The sequence below is a fragment of the Antedon bifida genome, chromosome 3 (genome assembly GCF_963402885.1).
Source record: "Antedon bifida chromosome 3, ecAntBifi1.1, whole genome shotgun sequence".
NCBI classification, from domain to species: domain Eukaryota; kingdom Metazoa; phylum Echinodermata; class Crinoidea; order Comatulida; family Antedonidae; genus Antedon; species Antedon bifida.
Window position 1 is genome coordinate 33,735,335 of NC_136228.1, and position 18,487 is coordinate 33,753,821.

Genomic DNA, 18,487 nt, shown 5'->3' on the forward strand with positions numbered 1-18,487 from the left:
CATAACAATCATAAAACTATTCATCTACAGGTTCCATTAAAATGGATTCTAGAACGATGACTGTTGGTGTTGGCGAATCAGTCGATATCAGTCTCGACAGAAGTCGTACCCATACCTCAAGTTTTCGTTGGAGACATAACTATGGTCCACAGGTTCCAGGTTGGAGATGGTTATCGACCATCATCATTTATAATGTACGCGCTAAAGATGGCGGAGTGTATGAATGTTATTTTAGTATTAATGGGCGTCAAGGTATAATGCGATTGATAGTAAGAGGTTAGTACAAATACAAATAGTTTAATAGTGACTAACTCTGTATTTTACTGAATTTAACTCTGTATATTTTGCATTTTTGTATTTTAATGCCATGCCAACAAAGTAAGACATGAAGGAGTATGGAACATTTTTTGAAAAAACTGTTTTGTAAGAAATATTTAAAAAGATAGGAGGAAATGTTTACTTAAAAAAAAAAAAAGAATTGAATTAATTTAACTGTTTTCCACTTGTAAACTATAATTAGATTGCCCTTCACCAAAATGGAATCCTCCTGGTTGCGAGGAGGACTGTCCAGTGTGCTACAATGGAGGAGTTTGTGATGATAAGACGGGTGTCTGTGTTTGCCTAGCAGGGTTTATGGGAGAACATTGTGAAAAGGGTAAGCAACGCATTAAATTCAGACGCTAATCGCTCACATGTATTTCCCATTTCCAATGATCTTATTCAAGTGAACTCTTTAATAATACAATCCATTATTTCGGTAGCTTGTGAGTCGAGCAATTGGGGTCGATATTGTGATATGAAATGTGACAGCGGTAATCCACATTGTGTTGGTATGCTGTTGTGTCCTCCTGACCCAGTTGGTTGTTCATGCAATCGTGGCTATAGCGGAAACGATTGCCAAACAGGTCAGTTAATTTGTCATCATTTACATAGGAAAAAGAATAAAATAAAATTAGTCACATAACATAGTACATTCATCATTTATCACTTGCCATTTTGTTTTTGTTACTATTTGTCTTCTGGACGTGAATAAATGTTCTTTGAATTGAAAAAAATTGAATTGAATTTTAACAGAGTGTAGTGGCTTGAAATATGGAGCAAATTGTCTTCAAACTTGTCATTGCAAGCAAGAGGATTGTGACAATAGTAAGGGGTGCCGGGAAAATGCGACATGTACAAATGGTTACAAAGGACCCGGGTGTCAAGGTAAGACTCATTCTATTTTTGAGAATAATAAACCTTATAAAAAGTATTACAATATAAAGGTGGATTTTATTTATTTTTTATAGTTTTGAATCGAGAGTGTCCACACCATACGTTTGGCGTGTTGTGTAACTACCCGTGTCATTGTAAGAAAGATAAGAAATGTAATCCTGATGGGAGCTGTGATGCTGGGTGTCTACATGGATGGGCAGGGCATGATTGCAGTATAGGTATATTTAATAAATATTTGCTTTTAGGAAATATAAACTAAGTTCATTACTTAAATTGGAAACAATTACGGTTGACTACTTCATCATGGTTGTAATATTAGTCCCAATTGTCTTTTCTTGGTTAAGCTTTGCCGTACCGTAGCACCGGGCCAACTGTCGTCAGCTCCACTGCAACCACGCTAACAATAGACGCTTCTTGGGTGCAAGGTGAAGACTACGGGACAGGAACTATTGTTACGACATCAGTTTGGTATAAATATAAAACATCATCATCGGATACATTTACTTCAGTTAATACGACAAACAACGATGACTTTATCACTATTGATAACATATCACCAGATTCTCGTCTTGTATTCTACACGCAACATAGCAGAATGGTAGCAGGTGTCGAGACGTATGGTCCACCAAGCCCAAATGGCTATGCACTCATCGTATGTTCAAGTAAGAATTTATAATGCTTTTATATTCTAAACTAATTAATTTTACTACTTTGTCCAAGTACGCTCACTTGTACTGTTGCCCGAAAGCTCTACTAATCTGGCTGTTTTTACTTTGATTTAGCTTTTTGCTTATTTTATTTTGTATTTTAATTGAGATCCAGCCACTGATACCCACAGAATTATCATTTTTTTTCATTTCCCTTTATATTCTAAACTAATATACAATTCTTTTTCTCATTTGTTTTTTTTTTGTCAATGTAATTTTAAAAGTATGTTCCTAATTACATCATTTAATATGTCATACAACAAGTGAGTTTAGTTGGGTATCGAACACAAGAAAAGACCTCATGAATAAATAAAAACGTTGAACTATACAGTATATTGACTGTAAACTACATCATTTGTACGTTAAATGTTATATTATATCATTTAGAACCTCTAGACGAGCCAACCGTAGAATTGAAAGCAATTGAAGCACATTATATCGTCTTAGAAGTACAGGTACGTTTCAATTATCTCTTTAATATTATGGTGTTCAAAATACCTTACCTGTATGATTAATTTCTAGTATGGCATCTAGAACGTGCGTCTGGTTTGGTTTCTATCTTGTTACAGCCCTGACAACATTCCAATCTATACAAGTTTTTAAAAAGTAGCATATTTAGTAGAAAATCGATATAAAACGTACGTACTTTCTACTGTGGATTACACTACTTTTCCATCTAGAATGTCTCTAATGCTCCTGAACGAATTCAATGTAATAACATACTACGATATCAAGTGAGATACGAGAGTATTGACGGAACCGTACACGATATCGTCAACACAACGGACGGTTATTACAGACAAGTACCAATTATAACATCAAAATGCGTTGCCTATAACGTGTATGCTAGAGTTGTCAACAATAGAGATATTGCAGGAGATTGGGGAGAACGCTTACACATACCACCCTTAGGTAAATTAAATAGTTATATTATTATCCCTTATAGGGAACCAAAAAGAATTCTCTATTATATCGAAAGCACTTTAACCATAACAATATTCATATTTGACAACAATTTTATTTTATTTATTTATTTATTTATTTTTTATTTATTTTTAGCTCCTTCAAATAATGAAGACTCGACTGCTAATGAAACAGCACTTATAATGAGATGGACGGCTGCATCTTGTGTTTCGTATGAAAATATTCGATATTTCTATCAATTGCTGCAAAATGGAATTGTACAACAAGAGGGGAGTACGACAGTAACTCACGTGATACTTAATGAAGGAATTGAAGCGTGTGAATCGTACATCTTCTTAGTTTGGAGTTCTTATTTAAACTCAAACGGAACTGCTGTTCAGCAAGAAATTGTTGCTACAACGTGTAAGTCAACTAAGTTTACAAATATCGATGTTTAATGCTGTATTGTAAACTTTTGAATAACAAACAAAAACTCATTTCGTTTTATTTGTAGATCCGGGAGCCCCAAATATTACGTCACTCTCCACAACTGCGTCATCAATCACTATTCACTGGAGTCCAACGGATGGCGGAACTTTGTGTGACGTCATTGAATACAATGTCATTATCACATCATGTTTGTTTACAATCAACAAACTTACAACTAATAAGTATTTACGTGTTGCAGAAAACATTCACCCAGGAACTGAATACATTGTGAAGGTTTGTGGAAAAAACATTAATGATACAGATGTTAAATAAACATCAGTTGATTTCATACAAAACATGAAAATAATATATATTTGAATTGTAGATAGCAGCAAGAAACATCAAAGGATTTGGTGAATTTTCTCCAAATATAATGATTACAACTGACGTCGAAAACAAAGAATCGGCAAATCAGCCGGGAGACAATAACCAGTAAGAAATATCTGAAGCAAATGGTGAGATACATCTATAACTTAGCCATACAAACCATAACTGTTAGCCTAGTTAAAACGATAAATACAATTAACAGAAGTAGTAAACATTTTACGATTCTCCTAATGCTTCATTTTCAGAAGTGCTAGACGAGAAGGTCGAGAAAGACAGAATTGGAACATACTGCGATGGGTTAGAGGCTGACCTCAGAGAAATGTCTGAAGAAGATCAAAGACAATTAATGAAAAGAATCAATGATGTTATCTTTAAATTTTAATAGGAGTAGTTTAGCTCACACCGTGTACTATATAGGCCTACCATTATTTTTAACTAAATCAATGGTTTAATTAAGAAAAGAACCAAAACAAACAGTGTACAAGTTCATTATGAAAAAGAAACCAGGGTGGTAAAGCAAATATTTATCCCTTTAATAAGGATCCAGGTTCATTGGAACATTTGGGTACAAATGGTTTATCATTTAGCAGGGTCGTGTCAGGAAATGTACTTTTGTCTGGTTTGTGCGCATGCGTTTAACTTGATACCCTGTACATAATTGATCACGTGATTGCAATAAAATGACATTGGTACCGAGCTCTTTCCCACACGCCCCTGGCAAAGGAAGCAAAAGGATAACAATAGGTACCAAGTGGTGTCAGTACTAAAGGATATCCTCTATGGGCCAATGAAGGTATCTTGCATAATAAAAAGCAAGTAATTGCTAAAATCAACTTAATATCGTTGGGAAGTAGAGTAGACAACTTCACACTCTCCTAAGAATCCATGCAGTGCTGTTTCCAGAATGTTGGTTATATTTAGGATTGTCGTGATTTTCTGCGGTTTCCTTACAGCAGTAAAAGCCTCTTCAGGTAAGACTATATATAGATTTATGTCACATTTTCATTCACTATAGATGCTGTCTACTGAATTAGTAGATTAACTATGATAGGCAAACTAGTTAAACTAATTATGACCATAATTTGTCGGAGACTTTGAGTGAAATAGAGAAACCTCTCGCTGGTTGTTTTAAATATTATGTAAACGAATAGTGAACCATTACACATTTCATTATAAGTTGTCCAAAAATTAAAATTGTTTAGGTGACAATTATATACCGTAATTAATACTATTCTTAACTGCTGCGTGTTTGAGACAATCATAATTTCCACTTGTGGACGAATAAAGTTATCTTATCTTTCAGATTTTTTAGATTTTACCATAGTGGCAAGAGCCCTCGCACACAGAAAACACGGGAAAAACTATTTCCGTGGGTATATAGGAAAGAACAGTATGACATCAGATGTTAGCATTGGCAGGTTGTATAAAGATGAGAAGAAAAACATCAGTTGGGCTGACACTGGCCATTCAGGGGATTTGAACCAAACCCCAGGTGAATTGTCAATAGATTTGCCGGATGACAGAGTTTTACCGCCGCCCGGCAGTATTATTTACTCTGTTGATGAAGACTTTATGTATCTTGGTGTTAAAGATCTGTCCATAGAACAAGATGTTGGTGTCTTTACTTTCGAGGTGTCTAAAAACGACGTCATTACTCGATCAGCAGTTGTCGTCACAAGATATCTAGGTGAGTTTAATTCATTTTTGTTAGAACTCTAAACAACACACGATTAAACGAATAAAATGACATTTCATAGGCCAATACACATAATGTGTATTACTTAAGGTTTTGGTTATTCATAATTATACAATCTATTCCGAAGGTTCTGTTACAACGGAGTACCGAACACTAACGGTCGGTGTTGGTGAATCTGCCACTATCAATCTCGACAGAGGAAGTTCGAGTACCTGGGATTTTCATTGGATACATAATTATGGTCCAGAAATTATGGAGTGGCGTGGTTTAAAGACCGTTACGGTTGATAATGTACGTGCTAAAGATGACGGAGTGTATCAATGTTATTTGTTTGACGAGTATACTCGAGGTGGTATAATGAGACTAATAGTAAGAGGTTAGTACAAATAATAATATCAAATCAACAATTATCTGTATTAGAAATATTACATAACCAATGAATAATCCTCATTTTAGTCGGTCTGGTGCTTGTTTAGAAAAATAAACCAAAAATATTAAACCAAAAAACCTTTTAAATATCTTACTCAGAATGCGCTTCACCAAAATGGAATCCACCCGGTTGTGAGGAAGACTGTCCAGTATGTTACAATGGAGGAGTTTGTGACGATAAGACGGGTGTCTGTGTTTGCCCAGTAGGGTTTATGGGAGAACACTGTGAAAAGGGTAAGGTTGCTTTATTTTCCATCGGTGGTATGTGATTCATACGAATTTATATTTTGCATTTGAAATACTTATTGGAGTATCAAAATGACCGAAGTTGTACTGGGAAGATATTAAATTACTGGAGTATAGATAGGGTGGTTGGTGAGAGAAACCCGCTCTGGAGAGAGTATTTTTGTTATAGTTTTAAATAATTCCTTCAACATTAATTAAATCTTTACTTTGGTAGGTTGTGAGTCAAGTAACTGGGGCCGATATTGTGAAATGAATTGTAGCAGCAGTAATCCAACATGTTTAGGAACGACTTTTTGTCCTCCAGACCCAGTGGGCTGTTCCTGTTATCGTGGGTATACCGGAAACGATTGCTATACAGGTAGGTTAATATATTTTATTTTATTGATTGCTGACTGAATTCGTATTCCCAGATAGTAACTTTGATTTGCTACAGGCCAACTCAGACAGCATCGTCGACGAGTCCCGACGAACGGTCTTGACGAGTCCCGACGAACGGTCTTGACGAGTCCCGACGAACGGTCTTGACTCGTCTGTGCTGTCTGAATCCCGACGAGACGAGTCGTCTTGAGATAGCGTCGGGCGTGGTTTTTAGGTCATCAGGAGAACATTAAAAATGTTTTAGTTTCTGCCGGCGAGACGTCGGGCCTCGGCGTACTACGCTGTCTGAGTTGGCCGTTACACGTACTTCTACCTTAACCAACGATTGAAAAATTTATTGTTCAATAGAGTGTTATGGAATGAACTATGGAATAAATTGTCTTCAAACTTGTCATTGCGAACCACAAGATTGTGACAATAGTAGGGGATGCCGGGAAAATGGGACATGTTTAGAGGGTTACGAAGGACCCGGATGCCAAAGTAAGAAATCGATTTATTGCATGCTAGTTTACTGGTTATTTCGCTAATTCTGTTAAATTACATTACAAATATCTATCGTATGTTGTCCATGTTGATATGTAGGCCTAATATTACAATGCACTTTAAAATACGTTTTTATTTTTAAGAAACCGTTTTGTCTCGATGCACACATGGTATGTTTGGCATATTATGTAACTATCCGTGTCATTGTAAGGATGATGGTAATTGTAATCCGGATGGTAGCTGTGACGTCGGCTGTCACGAGGCATGGGCTGGCCATGATTGTAGTATAGGTATATTACATTTATTATGGCTGTTTGCTAGTATAAACCGATGTAAATTATTATATATATAAGAGCGAGTTAAATGGCCGAGTGGTTAAGGCAGGGGCGCCGTTTACCGTAGGCCCTACTTAAAGAGCCAACGACATCGGCTGAGGGTGCTCGTTCCTAGTTCTGGTGGTGAAACAGGATAAGGACTATAAACCTTAGGTCCAGTGTACACAGTTATAACCTGTACGCACTTTAAAAGAACCCAGTTCATTATTACTCCGGTATACTGGTTCACAAAATAGCCCCTGATAGAGGACAGTGATTCATTCACTGTTGGTAATCCTTGGCCACATTGCCAAAGACATAAAATAAAAATAGAATAAAATATTATATTATTATAAATACCATAATAATTCAGCCTATTATTTTTGTAGCTTTACCATTTCGTAGCGTCGCCCCGACTGTCGTCACCTCAACGCTAACTACATTGACAATAGACGCTTCTTGGGTACCAGGTGAAGATCACGGAACAGGAACTATCCTTACAACAAGAGTATGGTATAAAACATCACCGTTGGATACATTTACTTCAGTTACTTTAACGGACAGTGACGGCTTTATAACCATTGATAACATTTTACCAGCGTCTAATGTTGAATTCTATGCTCAGCACAGCAGATTGGTGGCGGGTATAGAGACGGTTGGTCCGCCAAGTCCTCGTGGGTATGCAGACATGAAGTGTTCAAGTAAGAGGGGAAAGGGCTATCATGTTTTCTGCTTTTAATCAATTTTATACCTTTGTAACTCCCATTTCTATCATATTGTTATAATCTTGTTTATTTTTACCTTAAATGAATGACTGCTGAATGAATAATACTGTTGATTGTGAGTAGAATGTATTCTACACACACGTGATTTACATTATTGATTGAAGAAGGTAGCAATCCATATTATTATAACATTTGTTTTGTTAAATTATTACTAGATTCTTATCATGTTCCATTATTTTAATTTCTTTTAAAAAGAACCTCTAGACGCACCAACCGTAAAATTGAAAGCAGCAGAAGACCATTATATTTACTTAGAAATACAGGTAATTATTGTTCACTTACGGTTATATTGAATGTTACAAAATATCTTACCTTTTTGTGACCTTATTTACTTCCCAAAAGGAACACTTCGTTGTTTTTGATACAAAATGAGCCTTGAAAACCTTCCGATCTATAAAAATAATGTTAAAAAAGGTTTTTAATAGCAGGATGGTACAATATATTGTTTGAAGGTTTTCATGGCGAAATTAAATGTTGATAGGCCTATAAAGTTTGCGGTACACCACGTGTATTAGTCCTGAAAAGAACTGTTGAGTTTCTCGACGTTTCGATCAATATGCTTTGATCGTCCTCAGGAGTGAGAATGTTGGAGAAGGTTGGAACAATGTTTGTTAAAGTGTGTTCTAATAATTGTCCAATCTATTTTTTCAATAAAGGGTGTATCCGATGCATATGAGCGAATTCAGTGTAATGACATACTTCGATATCAATTGAGATTGAGTATATACGACGAAACCGTACAGATCCTCAACACAACAAACAGAGATATAATTATAACATCAAAATGTGTACCCTATGACGTGTATGCCAGAGTTGTCAACAATAGAGATATTGCAGGAGATTGGGGAGAACGCCTAAAAATACAACCCTTAGGTAAATAAAATAAAGCACTTATTACGGACCTGCAATAAAATAAATAATGTGAAAAATATTCTTTGAAACTATTTTAATACCGGTAGTGTAATGTTATTATCTTTATTTCCAACTTAATAATATGAAGTTTCACTCTATATATTTATAAATAATACACTTCAGTCTGTGAGTCACTTACAATGTCTTGAATCAAAATATCTTTTAAGTAAACAAAATTAGTTATTTTAAATAATTTTTAATAATAGCACCTTCAAGATTTCTGCAGGCTTAATCACTGTGGATTACCAAATATAAATATTTTAATAATAAATAATAACAAATTAAAATATAAGTTTCTAAAATATTTTAGGTCCGGGAGCTCCAAACATAACCTCGATCAGCACAACTGCATCATCCGTCACTATTAACTGGAGTCCACCAGAAGATGCAATTCTGTGTGACGTCATTGGGTACCAAGTCCGAATCACTTCCAATTTGTTTGAAATCAGTCAATTTCAGACAAATAATACATATATAAATATTGACAACATCAATCCAGAGACCGAATACAATGTGAAGGTAAGTGTTTTGCATTGTAAAACGCAACTTATTAAGTGATTTGACCAATCACAGCCAATGGCGTATTTAAACTGTCGGTTGTCATTGGTCAACTCGATTGCATTGCGTCTACTCCAACCAAGCATATATATAACGAATCTAAAAAAATGAAACCACTAAGCTTGTTTCGAAAGCCTGCAATTTAACGTCGTAGACATAACTTCCGTACAAATGTTTTAGTATCCAAACTTGCATTGTAGGTAGCAGCAATGAACGTCTACGGGTATGGAACATTTTCCCAAAATATAGTAATTCAAACCGACGTAAACAAGCCGACAACTCAACCTGCAGGAGGTAAGAAATATTCATAGGCCTACTAGGCCCACTGATCATATCAACATGTTTTAAAACACATTAACAGATTATTAACATAGATCAAATGCCTGATGGTTTAAATAATGAGGACGGTTAACAAAACAAGTAAACTATGAATAAAATGACGTTTGGAAGGATCCAAGTTTCTTTTCTTCAGTGAAGGTTTTTCCTTATTTTCAGGATGTGTCTGTACACAGGCAGGTACTGAGAAACCAAAAGACAAAATCGACACATTCTGCGATTGGTTAGAAGCTGAGCTCAGAGGAATGTCTGAAAAAGATCAAAGACAGACAATGAAACGAATCAATGATTTAATTTTCAAATTTTAATGAATAAGCATTATGCTCTACCCGTTGTTTGAAAAAAGCATTCCATTCATTTTGATACTTTTTTTGCTAATTACTAAATCAATTCTTAGAATTATTAAGAAAAAAATAAAAATCACTATAACAACATGATAGCAATATTTCTGTTTTTAAAAGCGAATGGTACCAATAGATCGAAGTTGCAAGCAATAGAGGACGCTATAACCCATTTTAAAGACAAAATGACCCTAGTCCGCCCTCTACACGATTGTATACACTTTATCTTTTAACACAATCGATATTGCATTTCAAATAAGCCTGCTCCTATTCGAGGGAATGTTACCATTCAGGGGAACCTCCTATTTTAATGAGAAGATTTCACTCTATTAATTCAGTGGAAACTTTGCTGGGTCCCGAATAAGGTGTCCCCTTAATAGGTGTTCGTGTAAGCCTACTATACTTAGGATACAACTATATACTGCCACCTATCGATATCTTAATTGCTAAAAAGAAGCATACCGTATATAACAGTGTGAAACAGCCTCTCAATAAATCAGTATTTAGTGATTTAATAGCCTAAATTTGTTCCATTTCTCAATATTATGTATTTTTAATTGATTGATTCGCAGGTTAGCCCGAGAAGCACAGCAGCATACGATGCTAGTTTTGTTATAGTAAATCGAATCTGGTAAACAAACTAAACGTTTAACAACTTGCGTCAGCTGTGACTTGTCAAATGACAAGGTAATTTACGCGATAATTGTATGATGTATGAGTACGGTACAGGATTGTTGAGGAGCAGACATATGTAGCAATTATCACATCTAGCTAGCTCATCTGTGTCGGGTCCAGAGGGAGAGAGCTTCTTACTTAACCTTCACTATGCTATCTAACAACTTTTATGATACACGTTAAAGCTAAGCACGTTATATTGTCAACGATGATACTAAAACAAAACAAATGTTTAACTAAAATATATGTATTTGAATCTATTCATTCAAAGTAAAATGGATATTGTCGTGACAAATGTGCTCATAAAGTCAATTTATATAGCGATAAAGATATCAAAGATTGAACACGCATTATAGCCATTGTAAAGTTTTGCCACATCAACTACTACTACTACTACTACAGCAGGAAAACCATACTTTAGGCTACAATTTTTTGTATCTATACTAGCGAGTTTTCCCTTCTTTTTTAAACTAACGAAGCATAAAAAGGCACCCAGGGGCTACAATAAATAGCGGCGAAAATGAAAACATGAAAATTGTTTCTTTTAAAACAAAATAATTCGTTATATCACTAAACCAAGGATAACGAAATATTACGGATATCTAAGTATCTCGATAATGTTTCCATCATTTTAATAAATGAAATATGAATTTTAGCAATGTTATTTATAATCAAAACTGTATCTATACGAAGTAGGTTAAATCAAATTCATTAACTACGCATGCGCAAAGATGTTTTGCGTAATAATGGTAATCCTGATGTCATAAAGTGCATTATACGGGTACCTTATTTTTACCAGTATCCCATGATGCATTATTTGTAGGCATGTAGTTTAAGCCCAGTACTTATTACATCCCTTGTGAATGATAAATCACCCCCGCTTGACGCCTGTCATTAGCCGCGAAATGTCTGTCATCGAGGGCCTAGACAAACGAAACTGTTAGCTAATGACTAGAGGGAGCTTAACTTGCTATTATATTTGTAATATATTTGAAATCAATTGATGGTGGTTATATGAAGCATATTAATGATAACTTTACATCTGTTGTTGGATTGCTTCAATGTAATGGAGATTTATAATTCCCTCGTGGTTCCCTATGATTGACCAAATCTATCGTTGATCAATAAGGTTACAATCAACATTCATTTTTATGTCTTGTTTTCCATTTTTAGAACAAAAAGCAATCAATCATTTTTATTTATCATCATCATTCTGACGTCATTTATTTTTTACACGTTCGATTATGTTTTTCAAAAATAAAAAATGGTAATTAGTTTGTAAACAGTAAAAAATACCATTTTGCTGATGCCGAACTAACGTCCGTTCAGACTTGACTAAAGTGATCATGCCAGAAGATCCACCAAAAACTTTAAGATATAAATTAAAGCAATTTTCGATCTATTTGATAATTTAAAGTATAATGATGAGCTTGACTAAAAAAAAACAAAAAAAAAATAATGGTAATATTAAGATTGCCCCCTCTACAGACCAATAATAGCTTCATACTTTTAGATTTTGGAATACAGTACAACAAGAAATATTTCTTACAAAAAACGCCGCTCATTTTACGATAACTACCGTCTATATGCATCTCAATATTTATCACCAAATGTTTTCATAGACTCTTTTTTCCCAGACGTTCTTTGGGGTGTGCGCATGTCCAGTCAGAATTTCCAAATACCCCTTTTTTCAGCCATAGTAAACTATAAGCTACCGCATGGTAACTGTTTCCTAATGCTCCGTTCTCTTGAATTATAACTGCCTAAAGGAGCGGCGCGAAAAATGGTCGATTGGAAACTAGATTTTACCGTACCTATGAAAACAATCTACAGCAGTTTTAATTGTCCAACTTGTAAATATGCATACGTATGTATTAGTAAAAGTAAGCCATGCCTACCTACCGTACATACTGAAACAAAAACTTTCGTTAAAGATCTTTCCATTTAGAGAACTCTGAATAAACATAGAATCTTAGCATGAGTAATCAGGCTTCAATCACTAAAGTCTGATGGTTGCATCAACACTTTGTCATCCTAATTATGTATTTACGTCAACAACCCATCAATATCATACATAATATTTGTTGTGATGACGGGCAAACTGTTTGGCTACAAGGACTTGATTTTTCAATGTCTGCTTATATCTTTCATCATTACCTAATGGATTGACAAATTGCGGCCATTTTTCATGAGCAATGAAATCAGACGACATCCTAACCATTGTCCTAAATAGCACTCAAGTAGCCAACGATACGAAGGTGATGAAAACGACATCAATTAGAAAAGTGAACTTTAACCCTCAAGAGGCTGACAAAATGCGGTTCGTCAAAGCCTAGAGGTTTTCACACGATCCATCGATGATAGATAACCGTCCGTTTAGGAGCAGTTATAATGTGATGTTAAATCGAAACGGTCACATTCTTTCTATACGTCATGTTTCATCAGATGCGAAGATGGACAGATAACGAACATTAAAATGATAACGATGTTTACTCATTGTAGTACTACATATTAAAATCGCGCCAATATTGATATTTTAACTGAAAACCAAGAATCCATAATTACTTCTTGACATCCACACAATATCAAAATTTAAAGGCTATACTACTAGTAGTACTTTACAGTACTAACTTCTTCTGCTTTCTCCTAATTTCTAGAAATCCTTCGATTAATGCTAAAACGATTGAATTCATGATGTGAAATGTGTTGATCATTACTTAGGAAATCAGTGGTCTAAAATATTATTTATTTGTACAGTATTAACAGTTATACAGGATGTTTGAATGCTTTATTGTACCAAAGTGTGAAAACATCATCATCAAATTAGCAACTACTTAACTGTGACTTAAGATTGCCAATCTGTCATCAGCTATACACAAAATATAATTTACGAGAAAATTTCATTGTTGGCAAACAAGAAGTCTTTTGAGAAGGTAATTTTGTCAGCCTTGTTTGTTCATAACCCATCAAGGTACCGGTCCACAGGGAGTAAAAGCATGCAACCTGGCAGCTATAGGAAGCGTATAAATCATGGTAATCATATTAGGGGTTAAACACCCTGTGATGGGTAGCAGCAGAGGGGATTGGTCCGGCGATTATACACTCATATGATACCTTAACATTTGTTATGTACATCAATTAGGTCTTCTCAAATCGACCCTCTTTAAGCTCCTCAGTTGCTCAACTGTCGCTTTCACGGTGACAGGTTGTCATTAATCATACCGGTAGGAACTAACTTGACAAGCCTAACACTACATTTATCTCGTCAACATTCTGTCTGGTGGTAAAACTTTCAAATTATTAGAAATAAAGGGAGATGATTCGCCCATGCCGCGCGGTACGAAACAATACGCGCGCGTACATACGCTGATAAGAGGGTATGCATTTTTATGAACGATATCAATGAAGTAAATTATTAGTATTTTTCGCTTAACTCCTAATCGCTTGTTTAATATGACCATCTGAATTTATGATAATGATCAATTATACGGTCATTATTATAGTACAGTTCATTATTATAGTATAACTTCATTCAATTAATATACCATTTTCAGTTTAAATTTGATTGAGTAGAGATTTTAGGCTTAAAACTGGATTTGCTGAAGACGTTTTATGTTACGGCCTGTATCGTAAATCCAGCAAATGACGGTTTTTATCGTAAAGTGTTTTCAATATAAAGAAGAAACAAATCACAATGTTTGGAAACCCCTTCAAGGATTTGTAATTGAGTGAAATACTTTCCATCTTTCATTATTACACATCCGCTGAAGTAATAATTTATAGCGGTGGTTTGTAAAAATGTCCTTTTATTCCCAATTCTCCTTTGAAATTTGCCGATAGAATTCTCCAGAGGGAGTAAGGGCAACTATCATAAGAACGTCTTGAAGTGATTAGCGTATAAGTAGCCTTGGGAAGTCATACCAACATCCAACACATGCGCCTTATAAATCGATTGTAACGGCAGGTATATTTAAGGGGACATTTGGCACAATTATCTAAACTTTATCCAAAACATGTCGACAAATAATATGGAACCCAGACCTTCCTTAATTTGATAGCCGTATGTTGATAAAAGTCATTTGTTCAGTCAATGTAGATTTCCATTACACCTGATTAGATTGGGTCGTTACTTTAACTTCTTTGAACCCTTCTACCTCATCGATCTGCAACAACATACGTGCGGCTATTACTTTACTGGCCACTTAACGCCACAAATATAAATTATTTTTTGCAATCGTTGTGAAACATTGTAATAAATTGTGACAAGTTTTAATATCTTGGCAGCAAATTCTCAGAGAATTCATGTCATAATGGAACAAGAACAAGATGCAATAAATCCAGAACTGCGATGCTTTCTTTTATCTATTTGAAACAAACACAAACTAATAAATATATTTCAGCAAATGTTTTGTTCGGAGTTCGTTTTCTTTGCAATATCACGTTTAGTTACGTAATGTTTGTTCTTTTTTAGAAAGATTTTTAAAGCCTTCGATTCGATTTCAATAACAAATTAAAAATAAAAAGGTATGACTCGCATTTAAAACGTTTTAAAATTCGATGATATTAAGTATAAACTTAATTTCAGTTAAGACGCGTTTGTTCGATTACATAATATTTCTACAATTACACAAAATATTGATTACACTATTCCCTGCTGCAATGCTAATAAAACACTTTTCCACAATGAGCATGCACACAGCAGACCTACACCTTTAAACAAATCAATGCCACCTGATACAGGTGCACGATATGCAAATTATCATAATATATGACCTAATCATAACAACGTCAACATTGATTTATTAAAAAGATTGACTATTTAAAAATGTTTTACTGTAATTTATGTATTTTTAAGGGTTCCCACTCGACAGTGATTTAGTTCACTTTTGTCCCATGACACTTTTTTATTTTACTGTTGTACCTTTAATTGTACTGTCCTTGTTTTTTTAGGAGAATAAATGAAATAAAAATGATTTCATATATTACATTAGTATATATATTTTATGGTACCTAGATTGGTGAAAATATTTGTAATAAACCACAATCACATCATTGTGAAACAATAAAGTAGACTCACTGTTTTGTTGATTGTAATAACCGCTAGTGGTTAAACCAGGTAGCAGTGTTTATGCTTGCACCTGTGCCAACACGCTCATTCTGTCAAATGGACATTAATGAGCCTAGAAAGGTGAATGCTTTACTTATCGAAACCATAAACATAATTTTTATGTTTAAATTTTTTTATTCGAAACTTAAATTTAAATAAATCAATAGTATACGGGTACATGGTTTGCAGAAAAGGGGGGAAAGTGGCACATTAAGTGATTATAAGACTAATACTGTACGACAATATTATCAAAGTTTTGATTGGCCTAACCTATCTTAGGAGGCATCGTATATTATTATTAGTATGGACTATTTATACCGATCCCTTACCTTTGAAGTCCCTTCTTCAATTATGCACATACATAATGATTTATGATGAAAACATTCAATTGAAGTTGAATTGAATTTGAAATATCCGTCTAATTAATAATAATAATAATCATGTTTTGGAATTTCCTTTTATGATTTTTGATTTAAAAAATATAACTTTCTCAAAGTTTTTTGTCTGACGTAAGTTAGTCTCATCATGTTTTTAAAAAATTAATTGACAATATTATTTCTTAAATTATTAAGTAGAATACCAATTCAAAAACATCATTTAATGAAGGAAGAACAACAATTAAAACTGTTACGTCAAAAAAGAAGTCGAGCGGCGTTTTTTGTAAAAAATCTTTCTTGTTTAAATTACATTTTCAGATTTTGAAATGGAAGTTTTATATTAATCATTGAAAAGTGAGATAACACACTTGTATGGCATGATTAAACATACGTCTGTTATTAGAGGTGATTAGTAAGCGTGAAGTAAATGCTTATCAGCAAGGTTAGGTATAATCACCAGAATATCCTGACGGCAAATAAACAACAAAATGCTCATCGAATGACACCATTAACTACAGTTGTTCAAACAGTTAAAAGCTGCATAGCCCCCGGTCATAATGATGCAAACTACACTCAAATTTATAGCTTATGGGTGGTTAGCAATCTCATCAACCCATCACTCATATCATAATATGGAACGCCAAAGGCGCAACATGAAACTTAATGAAAGTGTTTGATTTGATTTAAATTTATTTGGAAAATGACTCAAAAGTTTTCTTCACTGACTTTACTTTTAGAAAATGTTTTTATTTACAATCATCCTCTTCCTTCTTACAGTATTACAATAATTAGCTTACACCGGAAGTATGTGATTGTGAAAGAGGTAAATTAAAGCTATCAGACTAATTGATGAGCTCAAAGAGGAAAATGAATTATGGTGTCAGAGGTCAACTAGAGTATCAACGGTAGTAATCAGACGATAAGAAATTAATCAAAAATTATTACGTACTACCTTGACATTGGTGTCTGTCTACATGTTCTGTCTGCCTGATTGTACATTTAAGCCTACGTGTGTCTGTGGCTTGCGTTCGAAATATATATCGTATTATATAATATTAATATTACATTCCATTATATCATATCTTTGTTCAGACTTTAGAAATTGGCAGAATGGCTTCCTCGACAAATTTCAATCAACAAATTAAGTCTGGTAATCAATGTTGGTTTAAATTTAACGGAAACTACTAAAATAAACTGTAAAACTTGTCAGCTTTCGACAGGGAAGTGCTAAAGTAAAGTAGGAAGGGCATGGTAGTTAAACTAGTTTCCTCAAAATACCAGTCGTTTATTATCTTTGAGTGTTATTTGATTAATCAATTTAAGTATCTGGGTAAAACGAATCACATACCATCTGAAGGCCTATACGGTGCTTCTATAAAATGTAACACAAAACATCAAGGAATGACTCGCAAAACTTATAATGTACCGGTATGAAGGAAATTCAACGAAATTTATTTTACGTTATAAAAACTGAAAAAAAAAGCAGACTTCCATGATTCATTACGTCATACGGTGCTTCTATAAAATGAAATGAAAATTCAAAAAAACCGAAAAGGAAAACTTCCATGTTGATTACGTCATAATCACGTGGCACATTATTAACCAATGTAAACCTGTCGGTTGAACTAACAAGAAGATTGATTTCGACTGCTGAGCTTGGTACATCTGTTGCGCAGATCTTTAATTAATCAGTAATATTTAGAAAAATAATGATTTATTTACTTGTAACACTTTTAACAATCAAATTAATGTTATTCCTCTTGTCAGCAGTGAAATCAAATATCAACACATTAGATTTATTATAAGTTGTTGTATTGTGTTTCAACGGTGCTACAGGGCACACATTATTAATAATAATATTTTCTTTATTTCTTTCTTTGCCTACTTGTCGAATGGGGTTAAAGTACGATGATAATAAATATTATATAATAACTAAAAACCATCTATAGCAGTACATTTAAGTACGCCTGGTGATAATGTTACGAATATCGTACAGTACGGTATTATTTTATGACGTAAAACATAAAAATAATTCTTCATTTCGACTAGTTTTGCGTTGAACATTGGTAACGCAAACTTTGCATCAGAAAATCATCAGAAACAAATCATTTTATTTCTACAATCACATGTGGACACCAGAGTTTTGTACACATGGTCCATGGAGTTCAACAATCTTAAATTAAAAACAAAACAATACAATACTACTTTA

The 18,487-nt window shown here is 34.2% G+C and overlaps 3 protein-coding genes across 3 annotated transcripts in view; 2 read left to right on the forward strand and 1 right to left on the reverse strand.

Annotated features, from left to right (window-relative positions):
* LOC144837981 (uncharacterized) overlaps positions 1-18,487 on the reverse strand; it is a 213,204-nt gene that overhangs the window by 184,855 nt on the left and 9,862 nt on the right. The gene's annotated exons all lie outside the window — the stretch shown is intronic.
* LOC144837839 (uncharacterized) lies at positions 94-4,220 on the forward strand. The gene is made up of 12 exons (XM_078693117.1): positions 94-276; positions 521-655; positions 762-905; positions 1,075-1,206; positions 1,290-1,433; positions 1,560-1,877; positions 2,310-2,377; positions 2,603-2,834; positions 2,982-3,248; positions 3,340-3,548; positions 3,640-3,769; positions 3,887-4,220. Exons 1-11 carry the CDS (start codon positions 258-260, stop codon positions 3,748-3,750), a joined length of 1,779 nt encoding a protein of 592 aa, XP_078549243.1. The 5' UTR covers positions 94-257; the 3' UTR covers positions 3,751-3,769; positions 3,887-4,220.
* On the forward strand, positions 4,457-11,176 carry LOC144837838 (uncharacterized). The gene is made up of 13 exons (XM_078693116.1): positions 4,457-4,612; positions 4,945-5,328; positions 5,465-5,713; positions 5,866-6,000; positions 6,227-6,370; positions 6,739-6,870; positions 7,017-7,163; positions 7,577-7,888; positions 8,168-8,235; positions 8,629-8,845; positions 9,195-9,403; positions 9,643-9,736; positions 9,938-11,176. Exons 1-13 carry the CDS (start codon positions 4,546-4,548, stop codon positions 10,084-10,086), a joined length of 2,307 nt encoding a protein of 768 aa, XP_078549242.1. The 5' UTR covers positions 4,457-4,545; the 3' UTR covers positions 10,087-11,176.